The 16,512-nt window shown below is 56.9% G+C and overlaps 7 protein-coding genes across 7 annotated transcripts; 4 read left to right on the top strand and 3 right to left on the bottom strand.

Moving 5' to 3' along the window:
* Positions 1-111: 111 nt before the first annotated feature.
* Positions 112-2,955, top strand: CHGG_04818 (uncharacterized protein; the record flags this gene model as incomplete). Its single annotated transcript, XM_001224031.1, has 2 exons — positions 112-613; positions 677-2,955. 2 exons carry the CDS (start codon positions 112-114, stop codon positions 2,953-2,955), a joined length of 2,781 nt encoding a protein of 926 aa, XP_001224032.1.
* Positions 2,956-4,122: 1,167 nt separating this feature from the next.
* CHGG_04817 (uncharacterized protein) lies at positions 4,123-4,466 on the bottom strand (the record flags this gene model as incomplete). Its single annotated transcript, XM_001224030.1, has 2 exons — positions 4,123-4,321; positions 4,453-4,466. 2 exons carry the CDS (start codon positions 4,464-4,466, stop codon positions 4,123-4,125), a joined length of 213 nt encoding a protein of 70 aa, XP_001224031.1.
* A 394-nt stretch (positions 4,467-4,860) lies between these two features.
* CHGG_04816 (uncharacterized protein) lies at positions 4,861-5,807 on the top strand (the record flags this gene model as incomplete). The annotated part of the gene is made up of 2 exons (XM_001224029.1): positions 4,861-5,385; positions 5,514-5,807. 2 exons carry the CDS (start codon positions 4,861-4,863, stop codon positions 5,805-5,807), a joined length of 819 nt encoding a protein of 272 aa, XP_001224030.1.
* Positions 5,808-6,536: 729 nt separating this feature from the next.
* Positions 6,537-8,290, top strand: CHGG_04815 (uncharacterized protein; the record flags this gene model as incomplete). Its single annotated transcript, XM_001224028.1, has 5 exons — positions 6,537-6,702; positions 6,865-7,209; positions 7,279-7,821; positions 7,879-8,033; positions 8,096-8,290. The coding sequence occupies 5 exons, from the start codon at positions 6,537-6,539 to the stop codon at positions 8,288-8,290; spliced, it is 1,404 nt and encodes a 467-aa protein (XP_001224029.1).
* Positions 8,291-8,933: 643 nt separating this feature from the next.
* CHGG_04814 (uncharacterized protein) lies at positions 8,934-11,720 on the bottom strand (the record flags this gene model as incomplete). Its single annotated transcript, XM_001224027.1, has 12 exons — positions 8,934-8,942; positions 8,987-10,160; positions 10,210-10,308; positions 10,399-10,432; positions 10,489-10,513; positions 10,639-10,884; positions 10,943-11,034; positions 11,114-11,220; positions 11,328-11,364; positions 11,509-11,537; positions 11,594-11,623; positions 11,689-11,720. 12 exons carry the CDS (start codon positions 11,718-11,720, stop codon positions 8,934-8,936), a joined length of 1,914 nt encoding a protein of 637 aa, XP_001224028.1.
* A 419-nt stretch (positions 11,721-12,139) lies between these two features.
* Positions 12,140-12,844, top strand: CHGG_04813 (orotate phosphoribosyltransferase; the record flags this gene model as incomplete). The annotated part of the gene is made up of 1 exon (XM_001224026.1): positions 12,140-12,844. The coding sequence occupies one exon, from the start codon at positions 12,140-12,142 to the stop codon at positions 12,842-12,844; it is 705 nt and encodes a 234-aa protein (XP_001224027.1).
* Positions 12,845-13,458: 614 nt separating this feature from the next.
* Positions 13,459-14,287, bottom strand: CHGG_04812 (uncharacterized protein; the record flags this gene model as incomplete). Its single annotated transcript, XM_001224025.1, has 2 exons — positions 13,459-13,920; positions 14,129-14,287. The coding sequence occupies 2 exons, from the start codon at positions 14,285-14,287 to the stop codon at positions 13,459-13,461; spliced, it is 621 nt and encodes a 206-aa protein (XP_001224026.1).
* Positions 14,288-16,512: the final 2,225 nt, after the last annotated feature.

Here is a 16,512-nt window from a genome sequence, read left to right as displayed (position 1 = left end):
CTGCCGCCGCTCCAGCCAAGCAACCCTGTTATGCAACAGAGCCCGTACGGGAGCTATCCTCACACGCCCAGGACTCCAGCGACCCCCAACACCCCGAGCTCCACGGGCACGATGGCAAGCTACCCGCCCCCGCCTCCGCAGAATGCGGGCCGTGGGAACGCTTATCCCATGATGGGCAACAACACGTACCAGCAGCAGCCCTACCCTGGTGCCTCGTCGAGCATGATGCCGCAGACTACTACGGCGGCCTCGCATCCCCAGCCGATTGCCCCGGCCCCAGCCACCGCCGGTAACCGCGCCCCGCCCGTGCTCCGCCCGATGCCCGCTGGCGGCGTCATGTCCCAGCCCGGAATGGCCTCGACATACAACCAGAGCCCGCTGATACCGCAGAATTCTTTGATCCAGGAGGGTGACCCACCGACGCACGTGGTCGGCTCGCAGGGTCGGAGAGGGATCTTGCCTAGTGCTCCAGGTAGACCTGCCGCGCCTGCTCCTGGATCCGCCCAGGCCAAGAACCAGATTCCCCAGAAGGACGCCGATGGAAAGTTTCCCTGCCCTCACTGCACCAAGACTTATTTGCATGCCAAGCACTTGAAGCGCCACCTTCTGAGACGTAAGTCTTGCGCGAATCCCCCCTCTTGTCTCATTTGGGAGCTGGACTTTTAACCCCTGATAGATACCGGTGACCGCCCCTACATGTGTGTCTTGTGCCACGACACCTTCTCCCGCAGTGATATCCTCAAGCGTCACTTTATTAAGTGCTCTGTCCGCCGAGGCAACCCGACCGGGGCTAGCCACCTCTCGCACCCCCAGGCGCACGTCAAGAAGAATGCCGCTGCCCAGCAGAAGGCGCTGGGCACCGAAGGCGATGTTAACCATATCAGCGGTATGGGAAACATGCCTGCCGACGGGATGGTCCATCCGTTTGGCATCATTCCCGCCCCCGATGGCATGAGCAACGTGGCCAACGACCAAAGCCAGCTCTCAAGATCTAACAGCATCAACCGAATCGCCGACGACGCGAACCGTGATAGGAGAAGCATGACCGCGTCAGTGATGGGCGGGTCGACGCGTCCTGCCAGTTTCGAGCAGCCCTATAACAGCGGTGAGGTCGCAAACAACATGACGGCAAACATCAACCCGTCGCTGGCCAACTACAGCATGCCGCAGAACCAAAACGGGATGCCCATGTTTGGAGGGTCAAACTCGACCGATTGGTCTCAAATGTTCCAGGCTGGTGCGCATTCTACCTACGTCAATTCGATCCCACCTAATACCGGACAGGGACAGATGCAGACCGTAACCAAACCCGAGCCTAGTCACGGCTCCACACGAGCGGCTGGCATTCCTGACGACCATTCCAGCGACTCATCCCTCTTCCCATCGTGGGGAGTACCGTCGTCGTATCCGAACACTTACCATCAGCTCTCCAGCAAGATACTCAACTTTTTACAGTCCTCCCCCGCCGGTGCTAACACGGCCACCTCCAGCTTCGTCGACTTCTACTTCCATTCTGATAATGTCCGCAACTTCCTCGAAAACTATACCAATTTCCATGCCCATGTTTCAATCCTGCACATTCCCACATTCCGCGCCACGGAGACCCATGTTGGCCTTTTGGCAGCCATGTGCTGCGTCGGGGCCTGCTACTCGGACCGGATACCTTCGGATAACATTCGCGATATTATGGACCTCTTAAAGGCTGCCCTCGAAGGCTCGTCTCGCATGTTCGCGTCATTGCTGCACGCTGGCGATCCCGAGGCCGGGTACGAGTGGGCGTCGTTCGGAAGCAACAAGACAGATCTCGAGGAGCTGCAGGCGATCATGCTTACCCAGAACCTCTTTACCTGGCACGGGACTCCACTGCAACGCGACAAGGCACGGAGAACGTTTCCCCTCATTGCGTCGTCCGCTCGCAAGGCTGGTCTGCTCCGTCTCACAACGGAGGGTGCGATGTACAGCATGCTCCACCAGGCTGATTTTACCCTCTCGAACTTCCCAGTTTCCCAGTTTAGCTGGCACGCTTGGGTGGAACAAGAGAAGCGCATCCGGACCATGTACATGATCTTCCTTTATGACGCGGCTCTCGGCCTGTACTTCAACACGGGGCCCGAATTTGATCCCTTTGAGATTCGTCTTCCGTTACCGGCCGACGATGCTGCCTGGGATGCCAACGACATTAATGAATGTGCCCAGGCCCTCGGGTTGCAAGGGCCAGAGGCCGCCAAAATGCGCAACCCTGACGGCGCTCGGAAAAGCAATCAGCCTCAAACCCACCTGGTGCTCAAAGCCCTTCTCGACACCAACTATCGCATCCAACCGGAGTCCACCAATCTGTTCGGCAAATTCATCCTAATCCATGCGCTTCTCGGTATCATGCGGCGGGCTCAACTGGAAGGTGGCTCCGCGATATTGAATCGTTCGAGCACTCCTGTCCCTGCGCATGCATGGTTTGTTGGGGCGCGAAGCAGCCCCACTAGCAGCGGCAGGGCAACTCCAGTCGATCTGGGAGCCAATCTCCTAGACGCGCCAACCGTCAAGGCACTCATGACGGCGCTGGATAAGTTCAAGAACAATTGGGATCACGACATGGCCGCCCAGTTTCCACCTTCTCCGGCCGTCAACCCCCGCAGATATGGTTTTACTAGGGATGGGATCCATTTCTATTGGTTGGCAACGTATCTACTCAAGAGCACGCGGACAACGGACCTGCAGATGGCGCCGGACCAGCGGTTTGCCTACGTCATTCATCTTTTAAAGTCGGTGAAGCAGTGGGTTTTAACAGACGGGGCTTCTCGAGGGGAAGAATTGGGATCCGTTGGTGATATTGATGCCTCTTACGGGGCCAAGGATGTGACGCTCGATATGACACAACTTTTTCGACCACTTTCGACGGTGAGGAAGTCGCCAGGTTTTCCGACTGCTTCGGGGGGGAGCATGCAGAACCAGCAATAATCATAGGGGCATGATGTGACCAGCACACATCCCTTCTGCATCAACGGCGTTTCGACGATTCTTGTTTTGTTTTGTTTTCGTTTGTTTTCGGCGGGGGCCTTTTCGTCATTTTTGTTGTCTCTCGTTCAAACAACGGCGCCTTTTTTTTGGTCTTGAGAGAAAAGTCGTGGCAATCCCCTTGTTGCATCAGATTGGCACGCGGCGGATTGTTTGCTTGCATCATGAGGATGGGTTGCGGCGATAGATTTCCTAGTTCTGCATTAGAGTGCTACTCACATTCGACGACGACAAATAGAGCGAGAAGGCGGTTCATGGGTCTCGTCCTCGGTTCCTGCGGGAAGAATGGCTGGGGAGGTATAGTGGACCATCGCCGGCGATACTGAGCGTTTTCGACTCTATTATACTCTTACTCTGGTTGACCTATTCCTAGTTTTGCGTGGAACGGTCGGCAGCCAGTTGGCAAGACTCGGGGACGTACTTCTCTGGGAGGAGTGATGGTGTTGGAGGGAGATGGCTTTGAAGGAAACAGCGAACCGTTCTACGGGACTCTCACTTGGAGGGCAGTGGGAAAAGAAGGAAGTACGTTTTGGGGCCACGGGATGTACATCACTGTCAAACATTACATACGTTGCGTTGCGGAAGAGCTTGGCCAGGAGGCGCCATTGAGAGGCGAAAATAGTACATACTTACAATTAAACGCTATCGGGGAGCCTTTTTCTAAGTCGGTAAGCATCGTGATTGGTTTCTCGGGTTACTCTTCTGTCCTGACGGGTCGTCGGTCTCGCTCACTTCGGGTATTTGTTTCTTTTCAACATCTTCCGGCTCCCTGCGAGCTACACATCGGTTTGTGAGCCCCCACACCCTAACTCCACGTCCACTCCGTCCCGGGGGTCGTTGGAGAGTTCATCCAATTCCCACGTCGTGCCCCTGCCCTTCCCCACGGCCTAGGGAACCCTCTCTACCGATCGCCAGCACCACACCCCATCCTGCTCCGTCACCACAACATCGTACACACTGGGCCCATCTAAGCCAGATACGTAATGTATGCCCTCTCATCACCCTCGTCCCCTTCCCCAAAAAGAACCAAGCACAATAAAACCAAGCGAGAAACCCCAACCCAACCCAATCCACCCCAGCCAAACTCGCACCCGCCCAACCCAACTCAGCTCATGACCTCCCCCCCCTCTCCCTCTCCACGACGTGGATCTTGGGCGCCAGCTTCTGCAGCTCCGCCTTGTCGGCCTCCGTCGGCGTGTACCCCAGCTTCGACTCCACTTTGTCGCCGAACGTGAGCCCCAGCAGGCCCCAGGCGAGCAGGCCGGCGCCGAAGGCGAGTTTGGTTTTCGGGGGGAGGTTGGTGTATGACCTGGTTTATTGGGGGAGGGGGGGTTAGTGGTTGGTTGGTGGGTTGGAGGTTGGTTTTGGGGGAAGGGGGGGGAGGTGAGGTTGGGGTGGGGTTGGGGATGGGAGGTGGTGGTGGTGTGAGAGGTGGCTTACTTCCAGAGGGACATTGTGGTGGTGTGAGAGGATTATTGTGAGATTGGTTTATTTATTTTTGGGAAACTTTGGACTTGATTCATGGTGAGAATATCATTTGGTGTTGAGGGAGCGCAAAGGCTTGGGAGCTGGCAGCTGTTAGCACCTGGTTCTCTCGACGGATGCGCTCGGGAACGCTTGTCTATCAACGCTCGGACCACCTAAATTTTCAAGTTCGCGGGTCCATTGTTGCGAACCTCTTGCGCTGCCCACCCGATATCGAACATTGCCGGTCTAGCTGCGTTATCTAGGGTACGGGCAGAGCTCAGTCACCATCAATTAGGGAGTGACACCAACGACAACCGTACCGCGGCATTCCCCAGCCCACCGCCAGTCCTCCCGTCAACCCTCCCACCCCTCACCTCCACCATGGCCGCTGCGGCGATGCGGCCCTCGATGGGGGCACTCGGCAGGATATCATCGTCCACACCCTCCCCCCTCCGCCCTCTGACACAGACCGCCTCCCTCTCGACCACCGCCGCCCTTCTGAAACGCCACAAATACCGCGAAGCCCGCGTCTACAGGGACAACAGCAAGCACCGTGGCGAGTCGGCCATCCACCGCAGCGGCACGCGCTGGCGGCTGTCCATGTCGGACGAGCCGCTGCCGCGGCCGGTGCCGCGCAACAAGCTGCCGGCCATCGAGACGGACCCGGACCACGGCCTGTGGGAGTTCTTCCAGAACCGCACCATGGTCGTCAACTCGCCCCCCGAGATCGCCAAGCACGGCCGCAGCTGGACCGCCGAGGAGCTGCGCCACAAGTCGTGGGACGACCTGCACCGCCTGTGGTGGGTGTGCGCCAAGGAGCGCAACCGCATCGCCACGGCCAACTGGGAGCGCAACAAGAGCGGGTTGGGGTTCGGTGAGGCGGAGATGAGGGAGCGGGATAATGCGGTGAGTTTGGGTTTTCTAGGAAGGCCGGGGGGGGGGGGGGGGGGGGAAAGCTTTCTGTGGTTCCCGGGCCCAAGAAAAGGGGAAAAAATGGATTTGTCCACAGATGTGTGTTTTGCTGGGGGCAATAGGTTCGGCAGACTATGCGCTCCATCAAGCACGTCCTGACGGAGCGGTTTTACACGTGGGAGGATGCCGTCAAGGTGGCGGAGAAGGACCCCGAAGTCGACCTAACCGGTAACGGGCCGGCATTTACCCCGAGCAACTTCCTTGAGGACAGCGATGCCGCAGCTACCGAAGGCGAGCAGCAGGCCGCTGAGGCTACGGAGGAGGCAGTAGAGAAGGCGGAGCCCGCGACAGCGGCTACCCCTGAGTCGGCGACGATACCCTCATCTCAGCAACAGACCGACACCCCGAGGTTATGATCATGTTATGGTGAACGAGGTCCGGACCGTACCGCACTCTTCTACGCGGATTTTCTCGGGCTCAATTTGGGCGAGACACGGCGACGGGCGGCCGTGTCTTGGACGAACCACTTGTATGCACTGCATGCACGCATGCATGCTGCCGTCGTTGTGTGGTGGGTGCCGACGGTCGGTATATCTATCCCCTGTACAGATAGTGTATTGGACATTTGTTTGGGCGTTCCCTGGATGGGAATAATGTCTCAGCCAAGGTCCCCCATGTTTAACAATAGCATGGTGAGATGCCAACCGAGATTCTAAACAAAACGAGGAGCGTCACGGCCAATATCAAGCATTAATGAGCCGAGACGAGCCCCCCAGACCGCCTGTCCTAAGCATCGAATCACAGGCGGCCGCTGGCGGATTAGCTCCAAAGAAGCCCCAGAGCGGGGCTCCTCCACCCCTCAGTGATCCCCCCCACCACAGCAACCTCGTGCTTCCCTGGGATCCAGACTCCTATTTACTTGGGAACCTAATAACAAGCCCAACGCATCAAAAACAGAGCCAATCCGGACCTGGTGTTCATCGAGTCCCACAGCCATCTTTCCATCGTTTTTGTCGTCGTCGCTCCTCTTTGACTTCTTCTCTACGTAGGAGCTCCCTTGAATCCACCGCCGATCTTCGCTCCAAAGCTTAGCTCTCTCTCTTTCTAATCCGTTAGCTAGTTAGCAACAAACAACAAACCTCACCATGGCCGACGAGATCGCCCCGGAGTACGATGTCATTGTGCTGGGCACTGGGCTGACTGAGTGCATCCTGTCGGGTGTGCTGAGTGTCAAGGGGAAGAAGGTCCTGCACATTGACCGCAACGACCACTATGGCGGGTGCGTGCATCGCTTCTCCATGATCTCTCCTTGTCTCGATCCAGCCCAAGATGACTAAACTGACATCTTTTTCTCCGACAGTGATGCAGCATCGGTCATCCTCGAGATGGTTTGCCGCCGTCCCAAACCCGACTCGCCCCCCACCTCCCCCTTATACATAGAAGCGGTCTAACCGTGACCTCCGACGCGTCTAGCTCTTCAGAAGTATGGTAACTATGCCCAGGGTACCGAGCCCTGGAAGCAGTACGGCCGCCTGAACGACTGGAACATCGACCTGGTGCCCAAGTTCCTCATGTCTTCGGGCGAGCTCACCAACATCCTCGTCTCGACCGACGTCACACGCTATCTGGAGTTCAAGCAGGTCGCTGGCAGCTACGTCCAACAGGGCGCCGGGTCCAAGGCCACCGTCGCCAAGGTGCCCTCGGACGCTGCCGAGGCCCTCCGCTCGCCCTTGATGGGTATCTTTGAGAAGCGCCGCATGAAGTCCTTCATCGAGTGGGTCGGCTCTTTCGAGCCCAAGGACCCGAGCACGCACAAGGGTATGTTCTCCTTCGTTCAACATAACCTTAATACCGTATGGGCTGACGGAATCGTGTCTTATTTTTTAGGTCTCGACATGAGCACCTGCACAATGAAGGAGGTTTATGACAAGTTTGGCCTCGAGGCCACCACCAAGGATTTCGCCGGTCACGCCATGGCCCTCTACCAGACCGACTCGTACCTCGATGTTAAGGGCGGTGCCCCCGAGGCAATCGAGCGCCTGCGTCTGTACGGTAACAGTGTGGCCCGCTATGGCAAGTCGCCCTACATCTACCCGCTTTACGGTCTGGGTGAACTGCCCCAGGGTTTCGCCCGTCTCAGTGCCATCTACGGCGGCACCTACATGCTCAACACGAGCGTTGAGGAGCTTGTGTACGAAGGTGACAAGGCCGTCGGCATCAAGGCCACCATGCGTGGTGTTGACCCCGAGATGGAGTTCGAGACCAAGGCCAAGACCATCATCGGTGACCCCAGTTACTTCCCCAACAAGGTCCGCGTCGTCGGCCACGTCCTGCGCGCCATCTGCATCCTGAAGCACCCCCTCGCCAGCACCAACGACAGCGACTCGTGCCAGATCATCATCCCGCAGTCGCAGGTCGGCCGCAAGAACGGTACGTCTCTCTTTTGTCCTCACTACCAACAAGCAGCCCTCTAACGCCCCATGGCAGATATCTACATCGCCTGCGTCTCCTCCGCTCACAACGTCTGCCCCAAGGGCTACTGGATCGCCATTGTCTCTACCATCGCCGAGACTACGGCCAACCACCACCTCGAACTAGCCCCCGGTATCGAACGCCTTGGCCGTATCGAGGAGCAGTTCATGGTAAGACTTCCTCTCCCTCTCATCTGGTTCCCAACAATGTCTAACCATACCCACGTGCGAAGGGCCCACCCATCCCGCTCTACGAGCCCCTCGAGGACGGCACCAAGGACAACCTCTTCATCTCCAAGAGCTACGACGCCAGTAGCCACTTCGAGACCACCACCGACGACGTTCAGGATATCTACCGCCGCGTGGCCGGCGAAAAGCTCGTGGTCAAGGGGCTGCGGGAGGGAATCCAGGTTACCAAGGAGGAGTAAGCTGGGCAGAGCTCGAAAACAAAAGGGAGAAGCCGAGGAATGGGATATACTAGGCATAATAACCATGAATATAAGCGAGTGACCCAATCATTTTGTGCTTGTCTTGTCCATTCTGCTACAAGAGGGAGGGTAACATAGGCCGTGAGTCTAGGCTGGTTTATCCCAAGTCCTGCCTTGGTGGGATGAAGTGAATGGAGACGAAGGACAACGAAGTAAACGGGCCAAAAAAAAGTCCATTCATCCCGGAGCGCCAGAGAAACATGACAAGATATATCGACAGCAAAGACCAACGGACACGGGGTAATCTTTCCTTTTCCGCTTCCGCCCCTTTTCCCCCTCCCTCTTTCCCCCTCCCTTTTCCCTTCCCTACTTCGCACTTCTTCACCCACACTTTGCATCCCCATCACGCAAAGTACCCCGGCGCCAGCCACCAAGCACCCTGCATATACTGTGGCTACGTAGCGCTCATACTCCAAGCATCTGTCGTAACGACCGGGTTGGAACCCAGGTAGCCTCGATGCCAATCAACAACCACCTCTCGCCAGCGTACTCCACATACAAGCTGACAGATAACGCTTTAACGGCGAGAAGTCTTGCCAATCGTGCGCTTGCCAGAGAACTATGGAAGGAAAAGGAACACAAGTTAGCTAGCCTGTTCAAAAAGCAGTAGTAAATTAATGGACAGTGAGAACATACCAAGTGCTTCGGCATCGCCGCGCCGATATGCCTGTCGGCCTCGCCCTGGCGCGCCATGCGGTTCATCTTGCGCTGTCCGAGTTTGGCCACGCGTTCGGCCTTGGTGCGCGCTACCTCGTCCACCACACCGTCGTCGCGGCGGTTTGTGGCCATGACGGAGCGGTCGCGGACGCGGCTCTTGGAGCGCAGGCGCTCCTTGGCCGAGGGCCCGTTGTCGACATCCATGGCGTCCGGGTCGACGGTACCGGTGCGGCTGCGCGCGAGTGACCGCCCGCGCGTCTCCTGCACCTCGGCCCGTGCCCGCAGGCCAATCGACTCGGTGTCGACGCCGAGCTGGTCGAGGTGGTCCTCGAGCTGGGAGAAGGGCTTCTTCTGGGCCTTCCGCGGGATCAAGGCCCGGTTCTTGAGCGACTTGCGCATTTGCGCCTCATTGCGGATGAGCTTGTGCTTCTCGCGGATGTATTCGGCCTTCTGCAAGACCTCCTCCTCGGACTCATCGCCAAGGTCCTCGTCAGATTCGTAGAAGCCTTCCTTCTCCAGCCTCTCCTCCTCCTCCTCGAGTGCCGCCAGCTTCGATTCGATATCTGGGTCGACGTAATCGTAGACGTTCTTGCCATCGAGGATTTCTGGGATCCTATCGTGCTTCCACGACGGGTCGGCGAGAATATAATCTTTGCGCAGGTCGACGTTGAAGACACCAGCACCACCATTCGCCTCCTCCTCATCCCTTGCCAGGAGTCTCCTCTCGGGATCGTTTTTGTCGTACTTCTTGAGATTTTTGACGGCATCCGGGATAAACGTCTCTTTTGTGATACCGTCCATCGGCTGGGCAACGTGAATACGAGCCATGACCTCAGTGAGACGAGATCCGAGAGTACCGTTGCTTGCAGTACCGGCCTTGAGCTTCTGGGACACCCGCTCAGCGAGTAGCCGCTCACACACCAGGTTCTTGACATCCTGTACGCCATCCTGCGTAGCGCACGAAGCGCGCAACAGTTCTACGTCGCCCGACTTTGTCAAGTCCTCCAGCTCGGTCTGCATTTCCGGCTCTAGATCCTCAAAGGTCTTGATATCCATCTTGTTCAGAACGACAAACACCATCTTGTTGGCGAAAAGGGGCTTAATGGACTTGAAGAGGTTGCACTGGGCCTTAAGTGAGTAGCCACATTGCTCGCTGCGGATGGTTAGAACCGTATGGCACCCGAAGGGGGTGAGTAACGTACCTGATATCGATGAAGAAGAGGACGGCGGCTCTGAGATGGGCAAGAGCTGTGACACTCTGCATTTCAATCGTGTTCATCTCTTCCAATGGGTGGTCGAGACTGTTGAGGTTAGATTTGATACTCCTAGATCAGGGGAGACTCGAAGGTGCCTGAGTTGCCATCTCGTGACCATTAATGGGCGTAACCTACATTCCGGGGGTGTCTATTACTTGGTACCGAAGATCTACAAAACGAAGGTCAGCCATCAAATGAACTCAAGGGGTTGTGTGTGGAACGTACATTTGTAGTCCAGATGCCCGACGAACTATTGTCCCCTATTGTTAGCATGCCCCGCTGCCGGGGTTTGAGACTGGTACATACCAAACTCTTCGTCGTCTAGTTCATTCATTAGCAACCGTTCCAAGAATCCATACTCGGAGTACAACTTACGAAAGCGTAAGGCTCAACGGGGGTATCCGCGCGAGTTACTGAGCGGACGAAAGAGCTCTTGCCGACGTTCGGGAAACCGGCAACAAGGAGAGTGCGTGTCGTCGGGTTGATATCGGGTAACCTGGCCAAATGCTGGCGAACCTGGTCGAGGTATTGAAGGGGGTCTTTTAACCGCTTGATGAGAGTCGCCATACGACCAAGAGCGGCCCTCTTGAGTTGCTTGCACTGGAACAAACTTTGCGAGTACTACATGAAGGTTAGCCGATTACTCCTGGGGGTTGTCAAGCCCCGGCGTATTGTCTACCTTCAGGAGGCGGACATAGTCCCGGGAAATCGTCTCAATCAGGTGCTTCGCCGTCGAGACCTGGCCAAGGGCCACCTTGAAATGGTCGGCATCTAGCAGGGCCGTCAGTATCCTCCCCTGAACTGTCACACACATTCTCCCAGATGTTCCCCGGGGGCTGGCAAAGCGTACCATAAAGGATGTTCATCAAGTCGCGGTGGAAGGGGTGCTGGTCGGTGAGGATAGGGAAGCTGGCGACGATGGCGCCAAACTTTTCGCTACATGTTTCCTGCGTGAATCTGGATGTCGCAAGTTAGCGCCGGGGTTCGCGAGTGCTTCGTCGGTATCGTGGTGGAGGGCACGGTGGGCTTAAAGAATGCTGGATCGTCTGTCTGGGAATACTGACTTGACCTTGCGGGTGTAGAAGGCTCGGATTCTGCTAACTGTTTGTTATAGCATGTCAGCAGATGCCCGTAACATCAAACAGCACCTCCCATTAGGAACACATACTCTTGAACCCAGCACGGACTTAATTGGTGTTGCGAATTAGCTAATATCCCAATCCTGCGTTGTTCGAGCCAACATACTCTGGGTTGGCAATCGCCTCTGCGTCCGCCTGATATTTTGTCAGCCTCTGTTATCCTCCAAGCGCAAATCAACAAGTAAACTCACGAGAGGATGATATCAATGAATTCCTGTGCCCTGTAGAATAACAAAATTAGTTTTGCCCCAACCATTTACCCAATCCATACAGGTTGGTCCCTTACGTAGGCACAGGCGCGATGTCCTTCCAGGTCATGTCGGGCAACTCGCAGGGTGCTGTCCGGATCTGGCGAGGGTGGTGGTTGGAGGAGGTTACAGATAGGGAGCACCTGGCGGGGCGGTGTCGATATGCCGTCCCCAAAAGTCCCCCGAAATATTTTTTTGCAGAACCGCACGATTTCGACGATAAGATAAGTCGGGCGGTGTGCGCGCTCAAAATCTCCAATCTGCAAGTGGGGCATATCCACCAGTTCCGCACCCCACTATCAACCCCACCAAGAAATTAATTCGCGGTTGGAGGGGTTCTTCAGCTTTGCGGCGGCCCCCGGAGCCGGGAGGCATTAAGACAGCACTGCAGAAGACTCACTCCCATCCGATCCTTACCCACCTACTACTCACGGCCAACACCCTTGAAAAGAAACAAACGAGAAAACCCCGCAATCTCAACCGCCCAAAATGACGGCCCTCGCCCCCTACAAAGCCGAGTTCCTCCGGGCCGCCCTCGAGGGCAACATCCTCAAGTTCGGCAGCTTCGAGCTGAAATCCAAGCGGATCTCCCCCTACTTCTTCAACGCGGGGGACTTCTACCGGGCGGACCTGCTGGAGGCGATCGCGACGGCGTACGCGCGGGCCATCTCGGACGCGCACCGGGCGGGCCAGCTCGAGTTCGACGTGGTGTTCGGCCCGGCCTACAAGGGCATCCCACTGGCGACGGCCGCGACCATCCGTCTCGGCCAGCTGGACCCGGCCGCGTACGGCAAGAGCACTTGCTACTCGTTCGACCGCAAGGAGGCCAAGGACCACGGGGAAGGCGGCAACATCGTGGGCGCGCCGCTCAAGGGGAAGAGGGTGCTGATTGTGGATGATGTGATCACGGCGGGTACGGCGAAGCGGGAGGCTATTGCTAAGATTGAGAAGGAGGGCGGGATCGTGGCCGGGATTGTGGTTGCGCTCGACCGCATGGAGAAGCTGCCTTCGCCGGATGGGGATGATAGCAAGCCGATGCCGAGCGCGATTGGAGAGCTGAGGAAGGAGTACAACCTGCCTATCTTGGCCATTCTTACGCTGGATGATATCATTGAGGGTGTCAAGGGGCTCGCGTCGGAGGAGAATATCAAGCGGACGGAGGAGTACCGGACCAAGTACAAGGCGACAGATTAAATGGGAGGAAGGCGCAAATTTGAGTAAACACTGGCTGTTGATGTGTAAAGACGCTCCGGGGTCGTAACCCCGCCCTGATCCAGAGGGTCAAGCGCTGGGTAATCTGGCACTACCTGCGCCGTCTATCTATTTGGCGCGGCCTAAACAGCCCGTAAAAAACGCATCGATGTAAAATAGAGGCCGCTTCTGGGCATCCTCTCTCGGGCATGACCGCTTCACCGAATCCCTCGGCAACGGGCTGATGGAGCCCCACCAATGCAACCGGCCCAACGAGAGCGGCATTATTCCTCAATTCAGTCGACCACGATCCAATCCAGATCCTCCGGTTCTCGCATTTCCCTCCTCCCTCGTGCCTCCATTTCCCTCTAAGATTTTGGTGGCTTTTTTTCACGACGGGGTAAATCATAGATCTGTTTTAACGGTGAGTCCTGAACCTCGACAGACACGACTCCAGACTCGAGTCAAGGGTAGAGAGAAAGAGGCTTACCATGTCATGCCACCCGCCTCCCCCAAACTGTGCCTTGCTCTCTCCGAGGTGCTTAAACCAAGATCGCTGATAATAGGACATGAGATGCTATGACCTCACTCGTTAGCTCCGCCGGTTCCCTCTCCCCTCAGGTCCATCCCCTCCACCCCCCCAAACACAAGGGAGAACTCACGTCTTGGCAAATCAACGCCACACGATCTACCAGCCCGCAGCACTTCATCTGATCCAGGTAGGCCCTCACGATTGTCTGCCCAATGCCGCAGCGCTGCAGCCGCGGCAGCACGGCGAGCGAGTGCAGACCGACGGTCCGGCCGCCCTCCTGGTGGCCAACGTCCTGACCGGCGGCGCGCCCAGCCTGGCTTCGCCACTCCTCTGGGTACGCCATATCGGCATCAGTGATGATATCCCCCCGGCACCGCGTCGCAATGACGTGGGCGAGCAGCACGCTCACGGCGCCATCGGCGCGGCCCGTCTCGACGGGCTTGGCGTGGGGAAGCGTCTCGAGGCCTAGTTTTGCGGCCCGCTCAGGAATGACGGTGAGGAAGACGCCCAAGCTGAGTTCCGGGCAGACAGTGAGGCGGTAGGCGATCTGTGATCCCCGAGAGCAGATCGTGTTAGTGAGTTGCGGACAGGGGCGGGCGGTGGCGAAGACTTGCCTTTTGGGGCGACGCCCGATGTTCGGGGTTAGGGAACGCCGCATTTTCCAACGCAATACATGCTTCAAGGTCGTTGATTGTCAACGGCCGGATATTGGGCGCGAAGGTTCCGAGAAACGGGAGGGCCTTCTGAAGGCGGACCTCTGGGCTGTCTTTGGCCGCCCTCCTTTTTCGGCTCAGCATCTTTTGACGCGAAGCAAAGTCACCGTCGACGTCTGACGACTCGTCAACAGCCTGGTCTGTCTCCTGGATGGGACAAGGACTCCCTGCCTCCGAGCGGATTGTCTCGGCGCCTGCCATACCTACGCCGAGTCCTGTGCTTCTTTAGGGCTGCAGCTAAGTTATTAATCGGGCCGTCGAGCCTCAAAACGCCGGTGAATAGGAGGGGACCCTGTTCCGGTGGGATGACGAAGTCCGCGTCGGTAGTCTCGCCTGGCTTCAGGGCACCGAAACTGTGTCTAACTCGAACCCCAAGCCGAGCCCCAAAGTGGGTGTATCCTTTCCCGGATCTAGCTCGGAAGATCGGGAGGGATCGGTGCCACAAGGCTGCCCGTCCGTGATCGGCGTTGATGCTTTGCACAAAGGTCGAGTGGTGAAATATTGGGCATCCAGGCTAAGCGGAAAGGAGACGTGCGTGCAGGAACCGGAGAAGTGCAAGTCGAAACGGGGGATGCTTGGTGAATTGAAGCGAGTAGTTGATGTTACCGTAGTGCTGGGACGCTAGGATCGAATTAGTCGGGGGAAAATAAAGGGTGCAATTCCCCGCTGTGCTGTATGTCTCACCGGGATAGGAAATGTTACGCAGGTCACAAGGCTGGCGGAAAAGGATGCCGTGGGTGCCCAACAGATAGAGGACCGGGGTAGGTACGGAACATACAGGTAAAGAAGACGGGATTTGAGGTGTGTTGCAGTACGGGAGTTGAGGTGTCTCCCACTCAGGTTCTTTTGCAATATTGAAGTGTGGGATTTCGGGTTTTCCAAATCGGTTGCCTCCACAAGTAGTAGGTAGGTACCTGCCTGCCTGGGTTGGTTAAAGGTGGCTTTTTAAGGCTTTCAAGTTGGCGTAGGTGCCGGTATTCGAGATGAAATCAAGGTGACACCATAAAAGTGTAAGGTACCTACCGGAAGTACCTTACAGAAACCCGTTAGGGAAGTGCTCTCATCCCGGGACTCGGCCGACAAACTGCTTTGTGGGGCTCGCCGACCCGTGGACCCATTGTGTTGTCGAAGATCTTGCCGCGGGGCAGCTGTTGCCCCTCCTGACGTCACATAAACGAGCAAGCCCGGGGGTACAGTGTTTTTCTTTCGAAACCGCAGGGCGATACGTTGATAAAACACATTGAATCAATTTCCGGATACCTTACCCGACCGATCTAGTGTTTAATGACCTTTGCGGGCAGCCTTCCGATAGCTATTCCTATATGGGCGGGGACAGCGAAGGTGCATAGAACTGCAGTGTTTGAGAGCTCCCCGAAACGACTTGTGAGGTAGCCACCTGCGCATAACAAAGAGAGAGAGGGCGCGCAAACATGCTCCGTGTCACCTTGAGAGAACTCACCTACTTAAACCCCTGCGGACTTTTCCGAACGAGCTCTATACCCAAATAGATATCACCCCTCTCGTAACTTAGAGTTAGGTAGCCAGGGGGAAGCTTCTCAGCACCACTCGACGCCGCCGTTCGCGATAAGCAACGCCAAGAAGCAACGGCAGGATACTGACTTGTAACCCGTGTGCTCCTTCGTTTGATCTGCTTCCCCATATGCCAATCGAGCCGAGCAGAGGGAGGGTGGGCACGTTTGTGTGGGACAAGACCTAACGGCTGCAGCACGACATCGACCCCGAGGTCAACTGATTTTCGAGTGCATGAGGAGACTTCCCCGCCGCCTCACCGGTTAATGGTTGCTGACGCTTTTTCTTTATCGAGCTGCAATGCAACGGGCTGCACGTTCGAGGCGGCTGCTACTGTGTGTACCAAGCCCGTGTTGGAGAAGGCAACCGGCCGGGGAAAAAGGAAAGCTAGCAAGTCTCGGGCCGGGATCGAGGCCGGCTGAGAAAGGGGTGTTGCGTTAAATATAACTGCGGCTCCCAAAGCGGAGGGGTGCAGTGGTGGTGGTGAGAAGTCGAACGATCTGGGCGCTGTCGCATCTGCGGGGCAGGGCTAGCTGCGGGTTAGACTTTCCGGAATGGAGGGCTCACACCAGTTATTTCAGATGGCAGCTCCTTTAACGGGAAAGATACCTTGGTACCCGCAGGCACAAGCCAAGGCAGCAGATCGCCGATAGCTGCCTGCCCGAATTGGTTGAGCATCGGCTAGCCCGTCGTTCGCTGCCTCATCCGAAGTTGCCGCATATCTGAAATCCGGGCCGCACAAATTACCAGACAAGGCATGCTCTGGCGTATGTACCTTCGAGCAGTTGTTGAAGTTTGGTATCCTGGTGAGCCTGAGGCTGACACACATTCCTCGGCGGGCTTCCAGAGTGTTCCATTTCGAGGTGATCGGAAAGATAAATGCCCATGTCCCCATC

This window comes from Chaetomium globosum, genomic scaffold (assembly GCF_000143365.1).
Source record: "Chaetomium globosum CBS 148.51 scaffold_4 genomic scaffold, whole genome shotgun sequence".
Taxonomy (NCBI): Eukaryota; Fungi; Ascomycota; class Sordariomycetes; order Sordariales; family Chaetomiaceae; genus Chaetomium; species Chaetomium globosum.
The sequence above is the reverse complement of the archived record's forward strand: the minus strand, read 5'-3'. Positions and strand labels throughout refer to the sequence as shown.